The 23,531-nt window shown below is 34.7% G+C and overlaps 1 protein-coding gene across 3 annotated transcripts in view; it reads left to right on the forward strand.

The window, feature by feature from the left end:
• Positions 1–23,531, forward strand: part of BRINP3 (BMP/retinoic acid inducible neural specific 3) — a 488,562-nt gene that overhangs the window by 12,487 nt on the left and 452,544 nt on the right. For all 3 annotated transcript variants that reach the window (XM_005216773.5, XM_005216774.5, NM_001102140.2), the window contains 1 exon segment: positions 11,422–11,707. In XM_005216773.5, coding sequence (XP_005216830.1) covers positions 11,472–11,707 — 236 coding nt within the window. In that variant the 5' untranslated portion in view covers positions 11,422–11,471.

Below are 23,531 nucleotides of genomic sequence, written 5' to 3' on the forward strand. Positions count from 1 at the left end.
AGCACTTTGTCCTTCACAAGCCAGAATGCTTTTTATTATTGGAGCATGCCAGAAAAAGCAGAACCATGTTTCCAGTTATAGTAACCATATTAAATCCAGATGTCTGGTACTGTTATTTCCACTTCATTCCTGTACATAGATTATTTTAATCTTTATTTTAGACTGTCTTCTGTTTCTCAGTTTTGGTAGTCAAAGATACTAATTATAATAAGGTTTCTGAAGCATCCCTCATATTTTACATTAAAATTAGATTTTTAATCTAAAAATACTATTCTAAATATCTTCCATTTGAACTTTATTCTTATGTCTCTGACCGCTTTCCTTTTGAATGAAAATTGAGTACAATCTGAATCTTACCAAGATTTTTTTCCATGATCGCTTATATCAAAACACCAAAATATTTTATATTTAAACTGTAAAGATAAAGCAAGTGACTTGAAATTTGGGCTTTTAAGAATAATGTCTCCTATGTTCTGGACAGAACTAGAGAATGGAACTCACTTTCTATTCATTTTTTCTAATCAGTTCTACCATTAGGTAGTAGCATTTAACTTCCTCTTTATTGGTAAGACAAGATTGTATTGACAGAATCAAGCAGGAGATTAGTTCCCTCTACAATATAACCTCCTCAGAGGAATACTAACCCTCATTAAGATGGAAAACACTTAAAGCTGTAATTCAGAGGCACTGTATTGCTCCATCAGCTAAATAAAATAAATAACGACAAGTGCCCTCTGGAATACAGGTTTAGCAGAGTTAAATGACTAAGAAGATGCACTTCTAAGTCCAGTCTTAACAATGTGATTTAAAACAAGAAAGCTCAACTTTTTTAGAATAAGAATAGTGAGAAAATACAATAATAATGCACTATAGTATATTAATATAATGACAATATCTTTCTAGTATAAGCAGTGCCTAATGTAGCAGCTCATATATTTTCAATAAAATAAAAAGGAATTCAGTTCAGCACATGTTCCCAAACCTTACAATGTGCATGGCAAGGTGTTAGACATGAGGGGCTCCACGGGTTCCTATGCCAGCAGATCCTTCCTCATTTGGTCATAAACTAAGGTGTTTAAGAGGATAATACTAGTACATTGTAAAATTTTAGAAGACTAATAAATGAAAATCCATCCAGTATGCAGTTATTTTAATAATTTCCAACAAACATATTGAAAAGAATTTAAAGTAGTAATTAACCCAACCAAAACAATTGTCTGTAAAATTCAAAAAGGATTGCTAATTCAAATCAGTGCTTCCATTATTTCTGTCGTCTCTGAGTGGAGAACTTCAGATTTTTGTGATGTCTGGAATTGAATGGCTTTTTTTTTTTCTTTTGCTTCAAAGATCAGTGTTACTTTTTATAAATTTGTTTAAGGGAAAAATGCAAGAATTAGAAATTCATAAGAAAAAGAAAAACTTAATTTTGGTTTAATTCCTATATAAACCCAGTAATAAATTGCATAGCTAAGAGTCAGAATGACTTTCTTTCCATTTCAGCATATTACTGTTTACTTCAACGGATGCGCTAAGATAAAGCAATGACTTCTCAATACACCTGGTGAAGTATGGAAAAGAGAGTGGCAAAATCCTACCTATGTATATTGGGTTCCTTAAAATCCTACCTACTCCACTGGGTTCTTTAAAAATTCAATACCTTTAGGGATTTCCCTGGTGGTTCAGTGGCTAAGGCAGTGCTTGTGATGCAGAAATTCCAAGTTTGATCTGTACTCAGGAAAGTAGAAAGTCTCACATGCTGCAGCTAAGACTTGGCATCAGTTCAGTTCAGTCCAGTTCAGTTGCTCAGTCATATCTGACTCTTTGCAACCCCACGGACTGCAGCACGCCAGGCTTCCCGGTCCGTCACCAACTCCCGGACCTTGTGCAAAGCCATGTCCAGTGAGTTGGCGATGCCACCCAACCATCTCATCCTCTGTTGTCCCCTTCTCCTCCTGCCTTCAATCATTCCCAGCATCAAGATCTTTTCTAATGAGTCAGCTCTTCGCATCAGGTGGCCAAAGTATTGGAGTTTCAGCTTTAGCATCAGTCTTTCCAATGAATATTCAGGACTGATTTCCTTTAGAATGGACTGGTTGGATCTCCTTGCTGTCCAAGGGACTCTCAAGAGTCTTCTCCAACACCATAGTTCAAAAGCATCAATTCTTCAGTGCTCAGCTTTATAGTCCAACTCTTTTATCCATACATGACTACTGGAAAAACCGAAGCTTTGAATAGATGGACTGTTGTTGACAAAATAATGTCTCTGCTTTTTAATATGCAGTCTATGTTGGTCATAACTTTTCTTCCAAGGAGTAAGCGTCCTTTTATTTCATGGCTGCAGTGATTTTGGAACCCCCCAAAATAAAGTCTGTCACTAAATAAATATTTTAAAAAATCAATACCTTTAAATAAACAATGTCTAGATTAAGGAAGAGCAGTTTTAGGCCATTTGAAGACTAAAATTATAGATCATAACTATAATTGAATTAAAGTCATAAATTAATGCATCATTATTGAGATGATATAAATCACTGAATAATGATACTCTCATTCTTTTATTAAATTTGACTATGTACTACATATAGTTCATGAACATTCAAAGTTGGTAATTTGTATGTACATGCATATCGGAAGATGATGTGTCATATCATGCATGCATGTTTGAATATGTCAAATTTAATATTTGAGTTTAATTGGTGTTCATGAAACGCTATACCTTTAAAATTATTTTTGTTATAGCCAGGGATCTTCCTTGCTAAATGTAACTATAATATATAAATATATGTATATTTTTAGCTGTAGTCTTGAGTTTTCACACTATTGTTCTTTCAAATAATACTTGTTTGAAATGATCCTCATATTCTTGTCCTTATCTGGTATGTTTGAGAACATAATAAAACTGACCTTATATAAAAATTTTTGGCTGCATTTCAACAAAATATTAAAGTCATCTCATTCCTCTGAAATGGCATTATGTCTCCCATCTTGAGACACCAGTTCTGTTTTATGTATGTTGGATAGTGTTTTTTTTGTTGTTGTTATACTATACTATAAAACGATTTATAATCAGATTGAGTAATCAGACCATTAATCTTGTAATATCTCTGAAGATCAGATAGGTAAATTAAATCAATCTGACCATGATTATACTTTTAACAATAAATAACACATACACTCTGAAAACCTTAGTTTCCTGATTTTTGTTTTTTAGTTTATAGTAGTACATCTTAAAAGATATTAAACTGAGTAACATTTAGCTGATTAAGCTATAATCTTTATTGAAAACATTAAAGTATATGGAGCAGACATGCTTTGAAAAGCCATCATATGAAAACCTATATTATGAAAATTCATAATATGTAGTTACTCAGATCACTTGCTTACAATTGCCTGAGATAAAAGGATCCCATTTTCATTTTATTTTCTATTTTTATTATTTATATTGTCCGTTTAAAGATTTTATTTTGTTCAAAAGCATTTCATTAAGTGGCAACGAAAATCCTAATAAATAAGTTCCACTATGCAATTAGTTCTAATTTGGCTGTGGTGTGGTCTAACAGAGAGCACAGTTTTTGGTTTAAGTTCAAGAGAAGTGCTTGAACCCTTGCACTGTTGCGTGTTCTTTCGCCCTGAACTTCAGTCATCTAAATAAGTAAACGGTGATAATAAAACATGCCACACTGTGCCTCTCGGAGGCAAAGGAGGAAATATTGGTAAAATGCGTGGCATATCGAAAGATCTTAATATATGTTTATTTTGTTGTGAAGAAATTAAATATAGCATGTCATTTTCATCATCAGTTTCTCCCCATCCCCTACCTTCCAAAGCAAGCCGCCAACCCATTCCACTGCTGTATCTATATTATTATTCTTTAAATTCAGCAGTTGCAACACTCTGTGACACACTGCACTCATTACTGGGAAGAGGATTTGTGTTTGACTTTGCCCATGAGCTCTCATTCATTTGGTCTATCTTTTGAAACCTTGAATAATGGAACATAAATGAAAAGTTTCCTAGCTTTCCCCAATTGTGTGTGTGATCATGAGAATACCTTATATGTCTACCTACAGCTAATAATTAATAAGGGTGCTTTCAGATCCTTGTTCTTAACAATTTTTGAACATTAAGAATGCTTTGCTTTGGTACTGCTTGAACATGTCATTTATGATTATGATTTGAACACAGAAACTATGACCTCAGAACTCCATTTCTCTCTTTTCTCAACTATCAAAGCCAGTGCCATCCTGAGGCATAGGTCAGTTGCAAACTCCTCCATAAAACATTCTTTTTTTTCCCCCACATTGAAGAAGTTTTCTTAACCTTGCCATCTGTATCACATTAATTACACCTCAATTTAGTACTTAATTAATCATCATTTATTCAGTCACTCAAACAATACTTATCAAACAATTTTATTTCAGACACTTTGCTAACTGTACTCAGTTGCCATTAAACTAGGAACAATTATTGTCCTCCTAAAATGAAGTCTAATTGGGGGCAGGGGAGATATGCAGACAAATAGACATTACACAGATAAATATGCAGTGTCCATGTGCTATAATAGGTGAAGTAATGGCTTCATAAACTATGACTAGTTAACCTAGAAGGGTCACGCAGAGGCCTTGCGGAGGAAGTCACAACCTAGTCTGAAGCTCAGAGATAGGGTTGGGTTTCGGCAGGTGAAGAGGTCCAGGTCGAAATCATGGTTCAGGTTAAATAAACTGCATAAGCAAAGGTGCTGAGGATAGGGAGAAAGTGAGGAGAATTTGTGGAATAAAATTATGGCTGGAACAGAGTTGATGTTTGATTGATAATGGTAGTGGCATATACACGGCATGGGGTTTGAATGAAGTTAAACAAGGGAAGACACTTAAAAAAATTATTTATTTGGCTGTGCTTGGTATTTGTTGCCACAATGGGTTTCTCTAGTTGCAGCGAGTAGGGGCCGCTTTCTAGTTGTGATTTGTGAGCTTCTCATTGCGGTGGCTTCTTGTCGCAGAGCCCAGGCTGTAGGGCACACAAGCTTCAGTAATTGTGGTGCGTGGGCTTTGTTGCTCAGAGGCTTGTGAGATCTTCCTGAATCAGGGATCGAACCCTTGTCTCCTGCACTGGCAGGTGAATTCTTTACCACTGAGACACCAGGAAAGCCGAGGAAGGAAGTTTTATAAATTTTCTTAAGAGTTTGGATATTATCCAGAGGGCAACATCATGATCACAGGCGTGCATGTGTGCTAAGTTGCCTCAGTCGTGTCCAAATCATTGCGACCCTGTGGTCTGTAGCCTCCCAGGCTCCTCTGTCCATGGGGATTCTCCAGAAACCTAGAGCGGGTTGCCTTGCCCTCCTTCAGGGGATCTTTCCCACCCAGGGATCCAATCTGTGTCTCCTGCGGCTTCTGTATTGCAGGCGGATTCTTTACTGCCTAATTACCGGGAAAGACCTCATGATTACAGAGTGGGAGTAAAAGTGGTGCAAGCTCAAATTTATTTATTTATTTTTAGTAAGATAGCTCTGCAGTTAAAAAGACAGATTGGAGAGAGTCACATCAGTGTTAGGATGACCATTTATGAAGCTATTGTAGTACTTCATACAGGTTCTGGGAGGTTAGTAGGACCTGTGGTCTCCTCCCTCCTCCTTTTAGCCCCTCCCAAGAACTCTCCTGGGTGAGTTTTATGAGACCTCCTGTGGGCTGGAATGCCCGTCCTTTCAGCCCCTCAGAAATTCTTCTGGTTAGTTTTCAGCCCGTGTTTTCCTTTTGAGAGATAGGCTCAGGCTGGTGGTTACCCCTGTACCTGGCAGAGGAAGGTAGTTTTGGTCATCAACCTTTCCCTCGCAACAGGAGGAAGAACTCTTAGAACTCTGGAACTGGATGGTAAGGAAAAGTAGATCTGAGTGAATGGAAATATCATTTGTAAGATAAAGCACCAGAATAAGAAACAAATGGAAGAATGTTGATTTTCAGTTGACAGAGTTATCTGTTTCTGACAGAGATGACTAGGGGCAGTGCGTCCTGCCTTACATACGGCATTCCTCAGTTAATTCTGAACTTCTGAGGACAGAAGTGGTATTTTTCGTGGCCACTAGGGTTTACATCCATCTCACAACATAGCAGAGTGTTTTGTACATTGTAAATGATGGATAAGAGTTACTCTTTTATGCTAATTTTCTATATTAAGTAGGAATATAAATAATGACTAAATGTGGAGATGCTATTAAAAATTCACAGTTATAATATGTTTTAACTTTTCCATCACTTATTTACTTATACAATGTTATATTTAATAGTTATTTAGAGCTTGCATTTATTTCATTCAGAGCTAATGTTTATTTCAATATATAATAAAAATATATAATATATGATAAGATAATAATGGGGCTTTGGAAGTGGCCCTAGTGGTAGAGAACCCATCTGCGAATTCAGACACATAAGAGATGAGGGTCAATCACTGGTCGGAAAGATCCCCTGGAGGAGGACATGGCAACCCACTCCAGTATTCTTGCCCAGAGACGCCCATGGACAGAGGAGGCTGGCAGTCTATAGTCCATAGGATCACAAAGAGTCAAACACAACTGAAGTGACTCAGCACACACGCATACAAGATAATAGTATGCTATATACTAATAGAATTTGGAACTATTTTATACAAATATGCTTATTTTATAATATAATTATTCTTTGTATACCTGATATATTTTTAAAATATTTGATGTATAAATATAAATGTTTATATTTGATAGAATAATATATTACATTTCATTATTTGGAAGAATGTGGCTTTTTAAATGAATGCTATCACTGGAAATTGGAGACTTTATTTTGATGATTCAAATATGTATATTTACAAATGTAATATTAGTGATTACGCAAGTTAAGAAGTTACTTTGTGGAGCAATGCAGTAGTTGCTCATACTGAGAAATTTAAAGAATGGGCCTATGACCTTGGCAAATTAGGCAATTTTCTTTTGATTTTTGTTCCATACAAAACAATCTATAAGGGATTGAGATAGAAAAAGAGAGAAATACTGACTAGAATATGTGGTAAAACATAAACAATTGGTTAATCTAGTCGAAGGATATATGTGTTTACTAGTTTCTTAGCTTTTCTGTGCATTTTACATTTTTCAAAATAAAAAAAGAAAGATCTTTGACACAATTATTTATGAAACTTCTTGCATTCACAAGGTCCCAAGTGGATTTTATTCCCTCAGAAAATATTTTAGACATTTAGTAAAAATTGGTCTAAATGCAGATGTAAAAGCAATCATATAGCATGAAGTGTTAATTTTTTAATAAATAGGAATCATTAGCATTGGAATACCAACTAGATATTGGATAATGAATTAATATGGTTTACATGATGACCCTCAATGATTTGACTAATGATTCTAAAGGGTAGTAAGTCTGTATCAGTGATTCGTAATCTGCTTTTCATCTTTGTAATTTCAGTTACATTAGAAATTCACCTGTCATATGATAGAACATATTTTATTTTACACATTTCCGTATTCTATGAATTTCAAATATGCATAAGGTGTCACATTTTAGGTAAAAGTTGTGCACCACTACCCTGGAATAAGATTATGGAGGGTTAGTGAGGAAGACTAGTTTAATATACTAGAAAATGTATATATATATCATATTTTATGTATTTATTATGTATTACATGTATTGGTATATATTACTAAGTATGTAATATAGTCTTAGTGTGTTTTTTTCTGAGTAGATTCTCAAGGCCATTAGGTATTTGCAAGTAATAATAATGTGTGAATTGATAATATTCTCACTAAATTTTATTTTATGAGAAATAATTTGTTACAAGTAGACCATGTACTAAATATATATTTTTAAATAGTATGATATTTCAATAGTCTTACTTTCTTTTATTTTATGAAAAGGGAATCTAGAGCAATACTACTTTTTAATATAAATTCATGTTTTTGCTTTTAATACATTTTTTACCCTAAATCTCTTTTATTATTCATAAAATATACCCTTACATGTTCTGTAAAGTATTGTGCATTGACATTGTTATTTCCTTAATTGTTCTCTTAGGCACTTATGCCATAGGGTGGCAGAAAAGTTGGAAATGACTTAGTGACTAAACAACAAGAAAAAGAGAACAGAAATCTGCCTGGGCTTCCCTGGTGGCTCAGCTGGTAAAGAATCCACCTGCAATATGGGAGACCTGGATTCGATCCCTGAATTGGGAAGATCTCCTGGAAAAGGGAATGGCTACCCACTCCAGTATTCTGGCCTGGAGAATTCCGTGGACTGTCTAGTCCCTGGGGTCACAAAGTGTCAGACACGTCTGAGCAACTTTCACTCACTAGGCATTTATTCAGGAATAGTAAACTTAAGATCATTTTGTACTATCCCTGCACTCCAGGGAATGGAATTGATGAATTATTTGTAATTTTCACTTTCATGATTTCTTTTCCTAATAGTACCTCTGAGTTTAGCTGTTTACTTGTGACTTCCAAATATCCTCAAAGGAATTATACTCATTACTTTTGCCACTGGTAATATAGCTCACAAAGTTATCATATTATAATAAGGACAATTCAGTAATAATTTTAAAATTAGTACTCATGTACAAGGGTAATTCACATGTGCATTTACCTGCTTTTGTGAAAAATCAGGTAAATGATATCCTTTTGTTCATGAATATGGAGCCTAATGGTCACTTGTTCTAAGGATTTTTGAAAGCCTAAATATAATAATGTGTTAATGTATTTTAACTCTACTTGTCTTCTCGTTTTGTAACTCTTCAAAGTTATTTCTTAAAGAAGACTTCAACAGAACTGTTAGGTATTGTACTTGGGTCATTGTTGTTGCTGTTGTTTAGTTGCTGAGTTGTGTCCGACTCTGTGACCTCATGGACTCTAGCAAGCTAGGCTTCTCTGTCCATGGGGATTCCTGGGCAAGAATGCTATAGTGGGTTGCCATTTCCTTCTCCAGGGGATCTTTCTGACCAGGGATTGAACCTGTGTTTCCTGCATTGGCAGGTGGATTCTGTACTGCTGAGCCACCAAAGACCTTAAAATATAATGATTTCTATAGATCCTCCAAATTACTTAAATTTGGGCAGGATTCTTATTCCCATGTGCTAATAAACTGTTTTGTCAGAAAAACTCATTTCTAAAGAGAAGAGGGAAACATGTACACATATCAGAAGTTGAAGAAACACAAATAAATCTAATGCTAACATTTTTAGGCAGTTTCCCTGTACACAATTAAAAAAAATCTTTCCAGCTTTCTATATATTACAAGTAAGAATTATGAAGATCTTGACACATATTCAACCTATTTGTAAAGAAAATATTAAAAGCAGTTGTTCTGGGTAATTATACTAAAAATTACAGAATTTTAGGATAGTACCTTAAGTGCCATCTGAGTCAATCATATCCTACATTTATGTTAATAACATGCTGTATCTTAACAAAATCATGTACTTGACGTTAAAGAGTTGGATTTAATTTGATGGTATATAATTATATGATTTTGTACCAGTGTAAAATATGCTTTAAAACACTCCTAATGTCCTTACTACATGCTACTATTCTAGATACTTTAGGTAAGAAAATACAACTTTTTGGTAGCAATGATTGTGTTGTTTATTTGAATATATTTGATCAAGAAAATAAAATTTGTTTCGCAAAGATAAGAAATATTTGTTAGTCATTGATGTGTTATACCTTACCATTATACATAATAATAATTCTTAGTTTATGAATAAAAATGAAATATATTGTTTTTAAGGTAAATGGTATAGCTTCCACATAAAACCAATATGGAAGAAAAATGTATTTTCTCCGTCAGTTATGACCTGAATCATTTGACAATGTTATGTTTCTACAAATAATTAATGGGGATTCAGGGTCTTTTAACTCCTATTCCAAAATCATTTTATTATATGATATTGTCCTTTCTTATGATAAATCATTTTTAAAATATTGTCACTTGTAAGGTGTCCCACATTGCTTACAGATGAGGTCATTTTTTAGTCCTCACATTTAAAATTCACCACAGGAACCAACTCATAATACTGGGGTGAATTAGATAGGGTATGGATATTGGACCTTATAATTGTATAGAGGGTGAAACTGAATCTGATGACCTAGGTCAATCATATCATGTCATTGTTTTGAGACACGTTTTAGTTGCAAAATTGCTGTATATCTTTCATATTGAAATAGTTTAGGATTATGTTATGAATTAAAGGTTTATAACTAAAAGCAAATTAAGCTTATCGATCAGTTTAACCTAACACCAAAGAAATATGGCAACCATCATAGTTACAATGTTTTACTTAATACTGTGCATTTTGATTGCTCCCTAAAACAGATTTTACTGACCAAAAATGCTCACAATCAAACTTTCTTGCTAGTCAGAATTTATTTACTGCAGAGTTTTCTGTGCTATAAATAATAATATTGAAAAGGTTTTGTGAGATGGAAAGTAAAATTGAATTCAGATATTTGTAGAATATTTTGCATAACCTATAGATATCGTATCAGTTGTTTTGTGTACAGTCATTACACTGAATCACACTGGGATGGTGCCTCTTGTTACTTTAGTTTTGAATGCTTATAAAATTAGTGTATGTATTTTCATAGTTTATATATAATATGCATCTTTTTGTGTGTGTATATGAATTTTATTAATATGCCTATTTATCTTTTGAATAACACACAGATGCACATTTAAATCTTTCAGAGTCCTAGAAATTATTTAATTATGATTCTGTTTAATCAGGAAAGTTTTTCCCTATCCGAATAATGGGAAAATATCTGAATAAACATGCTTACCCCCACTCCTACCCACCCTCACACCCATCCATCTATCTAAATATAGAGCTAGATAAATGGCAGATGCATAAACACACACACAAAATTATATATGTATTCTAAGACCCACAGTTCCATTCCATCTTAGTTTATCTTTATTATGGAAATAACTACCTGTATAATTTTAATTAATTTAAAGCCTATCTCTAAAAGAAGTAAAGGATAAAATACATGTAGTGTTAAAATTTATAACATAACTTATTAAATAAACATATCAAGTGTTTCTTTTGAAACTGTTCAGTGTCATAAAACATTTATGCTGAAAAAGTAATTATGAGTGAAAATTTCTCATGATCATTGCTCAGAGTGGGCTTTAGTGATCCACTGTATGATGTTGCCCTGACAAGGTTTGCTGGAACTCAGTGACTTATTTTCAAACAAATAGAGAAGCAACCTAAGTATGAAAGAGCTCTGGAAAAAAATCATTTTGGTGTACTGCTTACGATTGACTTTTGCTATCATCTAATTTAAGACAATGGTATTAGACTTTTTAAAAAGGATTTTCCACCTCAGCACCTTAACTGCTAGAAAAGAACCTCCCAGGGGCTAACTAATTGCCTGTGTATTTTGTCTAGGTGTTGAGGGAAAGCTAAGAGAATGAAGGCTCTAAGTCCCCAGTGGAAGCATGATATGGCGAAGCAGAGCTGGTGCTGAATTGTTCTCTCTGATGGCTCCATGGGAGTGGATAGCACTGAGTCTTCATTGCTGGGTTTTAGCGGTTGCTGCTGTTTCGGATCAGCATGCCACAAGCCCCTTCGACTGGCTCCTCTCTGATAAGGGACCCTTCCATCGTTCACAGGAATACACAGATTTTGTGGACAGAAGCCGGCAGGGATTTAGCACAAGATACAAGATATACAGGTATGAAGCAAAGGGAAAGCAATGGCAGAGATGTCTTCCTTGAAGGTGGTGGATAAGTAAGTTGCTCTAAGGGCAAGTTTCAGATGGAAAAGGGTTTATATGAAGGGTTGTTATTTGCCATTCACCACGGTAAGGTTTTCTGGTTATTGCAAAGCATTTCTTGTCGATGTAACTTCTTCCAGAAAAACTGGATAATGGTGACCATTTGTGTACCGCTCCCAAATTCTAGACTAAATTTCAATTCACTGTGAGGCTGGGTTTATCGCTTTAAATACTCAAAATTTTAAATCAGAATTTCTTGAATGGCATTTCCTTTCTACCTTGTACCATGCTTTGTTACCTTTTTTAGCTTAAATGGAGATGGTATCTTCTACGAATCACTGAGAAGTTGAGTCACCTCATCATTTTTTACCTGCAAGGTAATTGCACATTCAGAAGCTGGAGGAAATGGCCATGGGATAAAAAGGAAATGCACATAAATAGGATCTGGGAGCAAGGGCCAAGAAAAAGGAATAGATTGAGATATATGGCCTTTAACTTTCACTGCTCTTCTAAGCTTGAATCTAAATAAGTTACACAAAAGGAGTCATACATTAAATCTGTCAGACTGCTTGCTTCCCACAAGTGCAGTGAATCCATTAAGTAGAAGGGTATCCAAGTGGTTGCCTGAATGGGTTAGATTGCATTGATCTATGCCATAAAGAACATTTTATGAAGGTTATCGGTTTGGTTTGTTTTTTCATGATAGAAGTTTACAATTCCCAGTGATTGGTTTAGCATGCATGCAGAAGCAACATTTCATTTTGTATTGGTGTCTGTATCTGTGTAGTTCCTGTTATATAAATATTTTATTTTATGTTATATGCGCACCAGAGGGCACTGTGCTTCTGGTCTGTATGTAGTCTCTCATATAGCATTCTGAGAACTGTATAAATCATGCATATTTACAGAAGAGACGGAGGGTACTGAACATGTTCCGTAAGGCATCACGCAATTCTTGCTCTATGTGAGTGTGTGTCCCTTTCTTCCAGGCAGCCAAGAGCTCTGTCACAAGTCTGCAAAAAAGAATCATTCTACTTTAGTAAATGAAATGACAAATATTAAAGATTTCCTTTCTGAAATGCAGTCAATATATTATGATTCCAGTTATAATCATTTTTACATGTTTTTGTGGGTTTAGCCAGATTTCTTTCACAGACTGAGTGAAGCTATTACATTTCAGAGAATGAGACTGTGTTCTGTTTCAGCATTCTGCAGAAAAATTTTTAACAGTCTCTCAAACAGACAGATGCCAGAGCATGTCTCCAGGATCTATGGCATCTCTGTTGGGAGGTCTGAGGTCTTGTCTTGTGTGTGATTGTTGAGCTTTGGATTATCGATTGATTGGCTGTGAGTTGCAAACATGGCTTGACATGTGTACAGAGGTTCTTGGCTGAATGAAAGAGGCAATCTTTGGATCACCACAGTGAAAGGTAATAAAGAAAACAATGCCTTGGGATTGGTTTGTAGGGTTCATGCATTCCCTGTTGTCTTCATGTTTTTCTATTTCTAAAGACCTTCAGTAACTCTCTACTTCTCATCCTTTTAATGTTTTTACTGTTGTGTTGTTGAATAAACGTAAATGGGAACAGTTTATTTATAAACAATGGAATAAGATGTCCGTGTCCTTCTGCCTGGACCAGACTACAACTTATATAACCTTTGACACAATGGCTGATGATGCTATGATCAGTGATGGATGCTATAAAATGAACGGTGTAGTAGACTCAGGAGGATTCCATTTGCCTTGGCACGTCGAGTATTTCCTCACATTTCAGAGAATGCTGTCTACCTATCTGTTTGATATAATAGATGGGTTATATGGGTATGAGTTTTCCCTAGTGAAGTTGACCTTATTTTTGAGAGCTTGAGAATCTAAATTCAAAGATTAGAATGGCTTTCTGGCTTTGTTTAGTTCTTACCTCTGTTTTAAATATTTGTCTTAATAATTTTTAGACTTATGTTTCATAAATGTTTAATTACTGAATTAGTGAATATTTAAGACACATAAGTGGAAAATTTGTATTTTTCACTATTAAGCACTAAATTTATCATTTTAAGGGACCATATCATTTTGAAAAGTGATCAAATTCTATAAGTGCTTATTACTGTCATAATCTTCTTTTTGCAAGTTATTGCATTGACATAATATCTGAAATGCTTTAGTTATAAATGTACAACATATTAAGCATGAATAATTAGGTCAAATTTCTTTCAGTTGTCAGTCTTCATTTTATCTTCTTTTCCAGTAACATATTTTTCTTTTCACCTCAAATATAGAACAGCAAGATCATAACAACTGAACATTGCCAGAATCATAGTTAGAACTTAAAATAAAAGGAACCACTGTTTCTTTTTTTTTTTCTTGATACTGTGCATTTGTGTCAACTATCAAGTCTTATTTTTAAATTGAAGTGTATTATATTTTTAGGTTTTATTCTGAAGCTACGTTAAAAATATGAAGTGATTACTTTATGAGCAGATCATTGAATTGAAGACCTAGAATGAGGTTGCTAACACTTAAATTGTTATTTGGTTAAACATTAAAGATTGGATTTTCTGCTGTATTTTAGCTAAAGATGGATAATGGAACTTAGGGTAAGCATTTTAAGCAAGTGTTCTCACTTTTAGAAAGTGGACTCTGCCTGGAAAATTTTTGCCCCATGTGAAGCACAGACTAGGAGTACACTTGGCCCCTTAATAAGTGGAAGCCTTGTGATGGCAGTTATTATGTTCCGAAACACCCTCTGTCAGTAGGCCCACCAGCAAACATATAATTTCTTCCACACCATAGAAATCCTCATCCTTTAAATAAATTATAAGGACTCTGAACAAGGGACACACTTTTAGTATTTCTGACACCATTTTCTTGAACCAGGGATATGAATTCTAAGATAAAATAGATGGTGATTTTTATCCCACAAAAAAAGATATTTCTCATGTGTAAATCCATATATGTTGCCAGAAAATAAAAGTCTTTCCCCACCCCCTAACTTTTACCATTCTTTTTTTAACCATATGTGTAAGAAAATCATGGGGGGAAGTAATGATGCTTTTCTTATAACTTTAAAGAATGATATTACTATGTATCAATTTACTACAACTTAGCTCGATTCCTCAGAGCGATTTTTCAAAGCAAAATTTGGGTGAGAATAAGAGACAATAGGGATAAATATGATGTCTTATTGGTCTTCTTGGTAATGTTCCCTGAGAAAAATTATATTTAAAGAATGACTTGGAAGGGATAAGGTAGTCTAGAAACAAAGTGAGTGTATGGACACTTCGTGACAGGGGTATAATGAAATAGAGTGTGGGGGAGGGGAGAGTTTCGAATAAACGGTTCTGCAGTTTGTGTAGCCATGTGTGAAAAGCAGTTTCCCAGGTGGCTCGGAGGTAACGAATCCAACTGCAATGCAGGAGACGCAAGAGATGCAAGAGACGCGGGCTCAGTTCCTGGGTTGGGAAGATCCCCTGGAGGAGGAAATGACAACCCACTTCAGTATTCTTGCCTGGAAAATCCTGTGGACAGAGGAGCCTAGTGAGCAATAATCCTCCGGGTCAAAAAGAGTCCGACATGACTGAGAGAGCACACACATGAGAAAAGTAGAAATGAGATCTCGTTCCAGTACCATACTCACAAATCTACTTTATAGGGAATAAAAATCTAAATAAGAAAGGCAAAAGTATTACATTTCTAGGAGAAAAACAGAGGAAAACACTTTCAGATGTGTATGTATTTCCTAGAATTCAAAGCATTAAACAGCCAAAAACCCTGATCAATTCAGGTATATTAACATTAACAAGAGTGTAGCCACCAGCAGGATCCTGGATGAATCTCCCAAGCAGAGTGTTAAGTTCAAGAAGCATAACACAGGAAACATTTGCACATAATCTGATTTTATTACACAAAGTTCACAAAACAGGTAAAACTAAATTATATTTAGATATGCATACCTAAACATGGTTGGTAAAACCTAAAAAAATCCCCAAGGAAATGACTATAATAAAAGTCAGGACAGCAGTTATCTCCATGAGGATTGGAGAAGGATAGGATTTTTAAGGGAAAATGAGTGATCTCTTAAAATAATAACAGTACTCTTAAATTGCTTAATTGTTACACTCATGCATAGACTCTAAATATTTTTGACAATTATTCATATGGATTTTATATTTCAAAATCATTTAATAAGTAAATACATATTGTGTCAGCTTTGAATTAAAAAACTGGAATCCTCAGATTAAGTAGATTAATTTTTTCTTTGAGTTATTCACAAATTCAATATTAACATTTATTAAGCCCTTTTGTATTCTATAGAAATGTTCAATTATGTGAGTAATATGTGCTCTGATACAAAATTATATTTTGGTACATATACATGCATTTCTGTACAAAAATCAAATTTTTCCTTGTTGCTGCCATTTATTGATGATACTGTATCAATTTCAAAAAGCTACCATCCAGAGATTTTAAATAGTATGTCTGTAAACAGCAGACATGTTAAAAAATAATTAAAACCCATACTTTTGAAATTAAATTTATTAATCATTTTACCACAGTTAAGTAAAACCAAAAGTTTCCATAGATAATTGACCACATCTTTGGAATTAAATCTTCTAATATATAAAAACAAATCCTTTGCACAACTTACGTCTTTCTCTGTTCATATTTATTAATCAGGTTTGTTCAATAAATATATCCTTGATTTATTTGCCATAGATGTAATAAAATTGTGTTAGATTGTTGCAGTCACATCTCCTGGTGACTCAGATCTCTCCATCTCTACGACTTTGCATATTTGGCTTTGGGCTATTGGCTTTGGGCTTGGCGTTCACCTTCTTTTGTCAGTGTGGCATCAGCAAATATGATGCAAGTAGAAGATTATAAAAGTGTCTGTGCACTTGCCTTGCACTGGATCAGATCTGAAAACAACCTTTGAAGAAGTTAAGTCTAGACCGATAGAGCAGAACAAACCACACAGAGCAGAGAGGAACCAGGCCAGATAATGTGTTTTGGACCTCAAAGCCCCCAGACAGAAACAATCACCACATGAGGAAGTGGGGCCATCCCAGGATACTCAGACCTAGCTGATCTGGTAGAAAACTGAAAACTACATTGGTAATTAGACATACTGGAAGAACCAGACAGCTGAGCCCAGCTCATAATGCTCATTCATTCACAGAATCATTATAAGCAAACACCAAATCTTTCGTTAAGCCTCTAAGTTTTGGGAAGGTTTTCTATGTACGACATATAATTGATATAAGTATTTTTTCATCAGGAATATAAATTGGCCAGGTATTTATTAGTGATATAAATAATATGGTAATCATGATATCATTTACAAAAGAACATTAAGAATGTATATGCTTTTTAAAGAAAAAAGGAGATTCAGGTTTAAAATGTCTTCTAAATAGCAGTTCTTTATAGCATCACTTTAATTTTTCTGTTTAAACTAGTGTAAATTCAACACTTCCATTGCTCAGTCATGTCCTGACTCTGTGCCACCCCATGGACTGCAGCACGCCAGGCCTCCCTGTCCATTGCCAACTCCAGGAGTTGACTCAAACTCATGTCCATTGAATTGGTGATGACATCCAACCATCTCATCCTCTATTGTCCCCTTCTCCTTCTGCCTTCAATCTTTTCCAGCATCAGGGTCTTTTCCAATGAGTCAGCTCTTCACATCAGGTGGCCAAAGTATTGGAGTTTCAGCTTCAGCATCAGTCCTTCCAATGAATATTCAGGGGTATTGAAAGCTCATAACACAGTAACTTGGTTGGTATTCAACTTTGTGCCAGAATATGAGAAGCATTTTAATGGTTATATGAATCAATGATTAGAAAATATATTTTAATGCTTAAGATAGAGCAAGCCCAGTAGTCTTGACAGAGGTGACACTTACTGTAAATACAGTTGGGAATTATATCATTACTATCAGCTACCTGCTCAGAAACCCAGAGTTGGCTCCAAAGACTGAAGTGACTTAGCAGCAGCAGCAGCAGCAGCAGCAGGAACTGTGTAGTTGTCTCTCTCCTGCAGAACTCTGCCTTGTGATGTAACCAGAGTATAAATATTCAGTTTCTCTCTTTTCCATGATATTTGGAGATGGTAGTTCTCAAGAGTAATGTGGTAGGTAGAGATTTTGGCAGATAAGCATGACCCAAGATCCCCTGGAGAAGCGATTGGCTACCCACTTCAGTATTCTTGGACTTTCCTGGTGTCTCAGATGGTAAACAATCCATCTGCAGTGCAGGAGACCTGGGTTCAATCCCTTCTGGGTTGGGAAGATCCCCTAGAAGGAGGGCATGGCAATCCATGCCGGTATTCTTGCCTGGAGAATCCCCATGGACAGAGGAGCCTCGTGAGCTACAGTCCATGTGGTTGCAAAGAGTTGGACATGACTAAGCACAGCACAGCATGCAATATTTGGGACATACTTACACTAAAAAGTAATTTGTTTACTTACACTATACTTTTACTCGTTGCCACATTTTATTTGCAAAATATGGCCAGTCTAGGAGGAAAAAAGTGATTATGACATTAACGATTATGTATCAGTGACAAAGATGCCCAGAAGTAAATTTGGGACAGGAAAGGGAAGAGCCCAGAATGCAGTGAAATCTATCTTTGTAGCATTTAAGTGGAGTGGGAAAATTTATATTTAAATTCTAAAAATAGGAACTGGGAAAAATAAGTTTAAATATTATTGCAAACCTTAAGGGTAAATATAAAAATCAGCATTACATCTTAAATTTCCTTGCTACATATAAAAACAAACATATAAAAGTTTAAAGGTTAAATAATAATAATAAACATAACTTAAAACAAGGTGGCTACAGAACAATATAGTTAATGTAATGAATGTAAATATTCAATCTCCAAAAATAATTGGAATAAAACATTTACTAAAATATGCTTCTTATAGCAAAGTTACCTAAAACAAAATTGCACCTAACAGAAAAGGCTATAACATGTAAAAAAGATGATCTAATATATTAAAATCCATATGATACTCTCTAGTGGATAATAGTGTTTTATGGAGCATGTATATCTTCCCTGATGGCTCAACGGTAAAGAATCCGCTTACCAATGCAGGAGACATTGGTTCAATCCCTGGGTCGGGAAGATTCCCTGGAGAAGAAAATGGAAACCCTCACCAGTATTCTTGCGTGAAAATTTCCATGGAACAGAAGAACCTGGTGGGCTACAATCCATGGGGTTGCAAAAGAGTTGGATGCAACTTAGCTACGAAATAACAACAACAAATGGAGCATCCGTATAGTGTAGACTAAGAAAGGAGTAAAGATGGAACTAAATTCTGTGATTTTATTACATGATTATACTTTCATATGTTATGTCGTTTAATCATCTAACCAACCCTCTTAAAATAATTCCCAGTTTACAGGTTAGCAAAATAAAAACTTCCCTTTTGTTTACCCCTCCTATCCCTGAATATCTGTCCTTGTACCTTTGATACTGCTCTAAAATCATCTGTTGTCTCCTCTGAGGTATGAGTGCCTTGGTTGGAGGCAAGACCTTTCTAGTTTCTATTTTATTTTTAAAATTTTATATACCTCATCTTATTTCTTTATTTCTATTTGCCTTTATATTCCTAGAACAAGAAGTTGCTCACTTTACATTTGGGCTGCTTCGTTTCAAAATCAAGCTCATCTCATTGAAAATATACCCTCTTGAATCCAAGCGCGGAGACTTGAATTGATTCCTTGTCACTAACCGAACTGTTTAACCTCAGGCTTCTAAGTTAATTTCTCAGGCTTCAGTATCCTCTTTTGTAAAATTAAGGATGCTCTAGATTTCTAAAGATCCTTTGAGTTATAAACTTCAGTGTTAGCAATCCCAAAAGCAAAATGGGAAAATATCAGAACAAATTGATAAGCATGAAAACGAAAATCAATTGAAGTTAATTCTCCTATCTGCAGCCTTTTGTCTTTTGCAAAAGTCACTTATAAATACTTTTTAAAAATAATATATAAAAATCTCTCAGATTACTCTGTGTTCATGGGTACCTAAACCTAAATTTTTTAATAACTTCCATTCTCCTCATTACTTCAATTCTTTTCTGTTTTGTGTATTTGTACTGTAGGGGCTATAGTGAGGAAGCTATTTTTCCTAGTTGGTTGATTTTCCATAAATCCTTCCATTAGTCTGTTAGCACAATACCATTCAGTGATAAATTAAGGAGAGTATTCTAGGTAGTGAGTTTTTATATAAATAACTTAAATTAATTAAATATATCTACTCAACAACTCTAATTACATCTCCAATTTTGAGAGTAAACCATAAAATAAATTTAAATTTTTGATATTCAATTCTAATTCACAATCGAATCTGCATATGAATTCATACTTTGTATCCTTTAGTTGACACTAGGAAATTTCAGTGAGGAAGAAAATAGAAATATTAATTCAAGGCTTTAGGAGTTATAATGGAATTTCAGAAAAGCAAGTTCTTAATGGGGATTGTATATAGCCTCATGATAAGTAAATACATGCTTTGCAACAATTAATAGCATTTATAAATAATAATACTTAGCCTAAAGTATATTCACGTTTGTTTCTATTGTATTGAAAAAAAATGAACAGAATTCCTAGTTCATACAATTATTTATAGAAGAGAAAATAACAATTATGATTTTTGGCATTCAGACAAATACATTATTTGATTATTTGTTTCTCTAGTTTCATCTTACCAAGCACTCTAATTCTTTACTACCCTTATCTCTGTGATCTTCTTATAAATTTAATTGCCAACATTATCATTATCGTTTCTTGTTATCATTGCTCTGTGGGTTTTGAATTGCTAAGATGCATTTTTTTTTTAAACTGGGCACTATTCCAAAAATGCAAAGTTTAAAACTCAAGCGAAAAAGTTGAGTAATAATAGTTTTAAAGAGTTTCCTTGGCTTTTTTCTTGAGAGTGTGTGTGTGTATTTAAAAGGACTGTTATGAAAAAAAAGTCTTTAGCATTATATTTCTCATTGTAAGTAAGAAAAGGTCCTAAAATGGCATTTATTATGTCTTCTTTGTTTTAATACAAAAGTAATGGCGCTAGCGGTAAAGAGTCTGCCTGGCAATGCAGGAGACCTAAGAGATGCAGGTTTGATCCGTGGGTCAAGAAGATCCGCCTGCAGGAGGGCATGACAGTGCACTCCTATATCCTTGCCTGGAGAATCCCATGGATAGAGGAGCCTCATGGGCTAGAGTTCATAGGTTCACAAAGAGTCAGACATGACTGAAATGACCTAGCGTACAATGATGCAATTGCTATTTAATTGCAGTATTTAAAAAAAATTTCCAATAATATTCCAAAATATTAGTTATAAAATTAAGATTATTTTACCATTTTTATCTTAACAAGCATATAACATGAACAGGAAAAGAATCCTCACCTTCATGTTTTAACTTCCAAAGTTAAAGCTGTAATTTATACTGAATATTTATGATTTTTAGTAGAATACGTTTATTCAGTTTCTATCATCAAACCATTCTTTTATAGAAGTAACAACTTTTAGTTATTTTTGAGATTACTTTTTCTATAAATTGCTTATTTCCCCTATTATTTTCAACTGGAATTGTAATTCCATAATTAGACTTAGGATGTAAACATTATCCACTGAAGTTCATTTGGCCTAGAGAAGAGTTTTATATCAATTAATTAGTAATACTTATCCTTGGAATTTGCCTCAGACTGAAGTGATATATGAAATACATAGACGTCCAGCAAGTGTTGGTTGAAAAAGATTACTCAAAGAGCCATCATGCAGTGTTTATTTGACTTTTATCTATCTCTCTAAATATTCCAGTAAACAAATGCCATGTAAATGTAAAAAGTGTACTATTTATTGTATCAACAAACTCAGGAAAAACATTAATAAACCATTTTGGTTTAAGAGTAAAAGCTTGTAACCTTGATTATAGGTGTAGGAGACCATTTCATGCTCTTTGCTTACTATTAAAGAATTACTAAAGCTTTTCAGCTGAGGGCTTCCCTGGTGGCTCAGAGGGTAAAGCGTCTGCCACGCAATGCGGGAGACTCGGGTTCGATCCCTGGGTCAGGAAGATCCCCTGGAGAAGGACATGGCAACCCCGCTCCAATATTCCTGCCTGGAGAATCCCATGGACGGAGGAGCCTGGTGGGCTATATATATAGTCCATGGGGTCACAGAGAGTCGGACACGACTGAGTGACTTCAATATTCTTATATATATATATATATTTGTGATGATTTACCCATGGTCAAGGCAGAGTTTTCACAATATGTGGGAGTAGTTCACTTATGTACAAGTCTGTTGTGAAGGCACCAGTATCTCTAAACTCCAGTATATATTTGCAGACATACAACTGCTTTTGTGTCTGTCTCTACTACTTTTGTGTCTGTCTCTACTTTTTTTTAGTAGTCTTCTTTTTTCCAAATAAGTGCAGTCTCTTTGTTCTCTTCTTTTTTGACACAATTTAAAAGAGCCATTGAGAATGGCCTTGCCTTTCATTTGCAAGTCCTTTTTCTAACAGACATTTCCTTGGCTGCTCACTTAAACAGATATTAGCAGCTAGCTCATTAATTAAACTACCTCCCTGTCAGTCTGAAATTAGCAAAGGCTGGACTTGGCTGTGGGCTTGTGCGCGGCTGTCTTATCTTAAAGACACACACTACTATAGCTTCAAAACAGAATCAAACATTAGATTTAAGTAAACAGACCCATTTAAAGTTATAAAGCAATTCCTCACAAAATGTAATCTTTAAAAGATTATTCACTGTATAAAAGTATTTTTTATAACCATCATTAAATTCATTACACATAAGAATACTTTTTCATACTTATAAAAAGGGATAATAACTTTCTTTGCATTTATTATTACAGAAGATGAACTTTTTAAAACATAAAGTCAAAGATTCTAATGATTAAAAATGTCCTTAGCATTCATCTATTCAAATCAATGATATTTAATGCATGCTGTGCAATCTGTATATATAATACTACTGTCAAATGGTTATCACCCCTTTCTTTCAATGTTTCAGTGGATTGAGAACTCACTCTTTCCCAAGAATACAGAATCAGTGGATGAAACATGACACTTGGGAATGCCTTCCTGGTCAAGAGTCACGATTTGTGAGCTTGCATCTTCTAACCATTGTACCAAATCTCTCTCTTCATTGTTTATTCACATCATAGTACCCAGGTATCCTATTCATCTTCAGTTTTGTAGAAATCATACCTCTCCGTATATGTCAGTCTGACTCTTCTACTTTGGAGAGCACTGCATGTGTGTCCATATCTCATTGAATGCAATATAAAAGCCTTTTTGGCCTGTTTGACAAATTTATCAAGAAAATCTGTTCTTGATCATTATAATCCAATATCCTCCTTATTTCAAATGTGCACATTTGAGAAGAATATCTCCTCATGGATTGCAGCCTACCAGGCTCCTCCATCCATGGGATTTCCAGGCAAGAGTGCTGGAGTGGGGTGCCACTGCCTTCTCCAGAAATTATTTTAAAAACCTTTAAAAAGGTTATGGATGTAAAAATATTTAAAAAAAATATATAGCAGAAAAAGAGTATAAACAGATCTTTGAACCACATCATGAGAAAACTTCCAGCTGGATACATTTAAGTTCTTGCAGTGTTAAGCACTGTATCAGAAATTTCAAAATCCCAGCGTTCTGAAATTGAGTCATTTTTCTCTTAGCACTTTAGGTTTCAAAACTTGTCCTGCCCTGGAAAGACATGAGGCTCTAGCTTTTATTTTTGTATTTAATGGAAATA

The sequence above is a fragment of the Bos taurus genome, chromosome 16 (genome assembly GCF_002263795.3).
Source record: "Bos taurus isolate L1 Dominette 01449 registration number 42190680 breed Hereford chromosome 16, ARS-UCD2.0, whole genome shotgun sequence".
NCBI classification, from domain to species: Eukaryota; Metazoa; Chordata; class Mammalia; order Artiodactyla; family Bovidae; genus Bos; species Bos taurus.